The sequence below is a fragment of the Macrobrachium nipponense genome, chromosome 3, assembly GCF_015104395.2.
Source record: "Macrobrachium nipponense isolate FS-2020 chromosome 3, ASM1510439v2, whole genome shotgun sequence".
Lineage (NCBI taxonomy): Eukaryota > Metazoa > Arthropoda > Malacostraca > Decapoda > Palaemonidae > Macrobrachium > Macrobrachium nipponense.
The window spans coordinates 123302609-123305108 of NC_087202.1; the positions used below are offsets into that span (position 1 = coordinate 123302609).

Here is a 2500-nt window from a genome sequence, read left to right on the forward strand (position 1 = left end):
GTACCACTAGGTACCACTCCCAATGAAAAGAGGAGACCCTTAATTTCCCAAAATAATGTTGCCATCTTGAACCTCCGCCTTCTTCTTCCTTCTAGGCCTTTCATGTATGAGCACAATTTTCAAAACCGTTTCATATCTCCCCGTTGCAATATGCAGCGAAATTCAACTACTTTAACATGCCTCTTTTATTTCTCAGGAGAATGGTCGTGGAGGAACCAGGGGAGGCCCCTAGGAAGGGCTTGGGCATGGGCATGACGGCGTTCTTCCTCATAGCGCAGATGGCTGGGGCAGGATTCTTGTCGCTTCCCAAAGCTGTGGCTAATACGGGTAATATGACTTTCTTTTTACTCTCTATTCTGTGTTTTCTCATTAATCTTTCGGTTCTCTGTGATCACATTACTGCTATAATTTTTTTAAGGCTCAGGTAGCTTTACGATAAGACCAAATGGAGGTAGATTGGTTGATAATGGTTAAAGCAATGTAAAGCAGTATCAATCGATAAAGAGTATGGTTACAGAATGAAGACTGGTGGAAGCATCTTTTCTACGCAGTGGATCAAACTTTCCGTACAAATAGTAATTGAAAACTGCTACAAATGAATCAACAAATAACTTCCTGGGATGTTCACTCGCATGCCCAGATTGAATACCAGCAAGGAACACAATACGAAAGTAACACGATGCACATTCAATGACAGAAACGCGAAAATCGTCGAGTCTATACAATCTACTTTATACAGCTGGCACTGAAAAACACGAGGGGGAAAGATTGTGGTAATATTTAATTCGTAACTGTATAGTCTATAAAAAAAGGTTCGTCATCTATTAAATTATTCAAGAGCGTCTACGACCTACATTCACACAGACTCCTTCAAAAAAGAAATAATATCCCCTGAAGTCGAGACTTGCAAAAGGGAGAAGCATCGCAGAGAATTCTGGGAACATGGGACAAGGCACGACATTCCAGATTCGGAAGTCGAGGGACAGGTTAAATGAGCCGTCTTTATGTGATGGGACGAATCTGTTACCTGCCTTTACTTTTATTAAAAGAACTGAGTGATATTCTGTAGTATAAAAATCTTATCAAGATGAAATTTATGTATGGTGATAATTCTTTAATGTTTAATCGTCGTTTTTATTTAAAAAAAAATTGATAGAAACGTCAATGGGAAATTATTTATCTCCAATGACAGTCGGGAACCGAGGTCAAAACAGCCAAAAGTTTAGATGAAATCATTTTTTTATGATGAAATTTTTTTTAAGATGAAATAATTTTTCTAAAGAAATTATTTTTAGATGAAATCATTTTTTTAAAGATTAAACTTTTTTAGATGAAATCATTTCTTTAAGATGAAATTTTTAAAAGATGAAATCATTTTTTAAAGATTAAATATTTCTTTAAGGATGAAATCATTCTTTAGATAAAATCACTTTTTTGAGATGAAACTGTATTTTCCAAAGATGAAATATTTTCTAGATTGAAATTATTCATTTAAAGGATGAAATATATTTTTAAGATGAAATTATGTTTTTAAGAAGAAATAATTTTTAAAGATGAAAGCATCTTTTTAAGATGATATAATTTTTTAAAGATAAAATCATTTTCTTAAGATGAAATAATTTCTTAAAAATGAGGTCATTATTTTAAGGCAATATAATTATTTCAAGATTAAATAATTTGTTTTAAATAAATATTTTTTTAAGATGAAATCATTTTTTAAAGATGAAATAATTTATTTTAAAGATAAAATCATTTTTAAGAGCAAATGACTTACTAAATGAAATCATTTTTTAAAGATGAAATCATTTATTAAAAACGGCATCATTTATCTTTAAGATGAAATTACTTTCTGAGATGAAATTATTTTTTTAAAAGATGAAATAATTTTTTTATCTTTCTTTAAGGATGGATTGGAATTGCCCTCATGATCGTCTTCTGCGGCATGGTAGGGTTCTCTGGAACCCGACTGGGTCTGGCCTGGGTGATCCTGGAAGAACGGTGGCCCGAGTACAGGGCAGCTTCCAGAATGCCTTACATGGACATCGCCGAGAGATCTCTTGGGAAACACGGCAGGTGGAGTCATCCCTAGTTTCTGTTCTGATTTACTTTCATTATTAGTTTTAATCAGAATTTCGTTCCATGATTTCTTAGTTTTCTGTAAAAAGGAAACTATTGAGATGGCTTTATCTGTCTGTCCGTCCGCACTTTTTCCTGTCCACCCTCAGATCTTAAAAACTGCTGAGGCTAGAGGGCTGCAAATTGGTACGTTGATCATCCACCCTTCAATCATCAAACATACGAAATTGCAGCCCTCTAGCCTCAGAAGTGTTCAAGATCTGGGACAGAAAAGTGTGACCGGACAGAAAATGCCTCAGAAGTTCGCATTTTATTTCAGGTTAAAATTAGCATAATTGTAGTTCTGGCGCCGCTATAGGTATCAGCAGTTCCTCGTTGGACGAGTGCGTTGCGTGCTCGCCTACCGATGTGGTAGTCGCGAATT

At 35.0% G+C, this 2500-nt stretch overlaps 1 protein-coding gene across 1 annotated transcript in view; it reads left to right on the top strand.

The window, feature by feature from the left end:
• Nucleotides 1-2500, top strand: part of LOC135222022 (uncharacterized) — an 18333-nt gene that overhangs the window by 6798 nt on the left and 9035 nt on the right. Inside the window, exons 2-3 of the mRNA XM_064260148.1 lie at nucleotides 197-327; nucleotides 1905-2073. Coding sequence (XP_064116218.1) covers nucleotides 197-327; nucleotides 1905-2073 — 300 coding nt within the window. The remainder of the gene's footprint in view (nucleotides 1-196; nucleotides 328-1904; nucleotides 2074-2500) is intronic.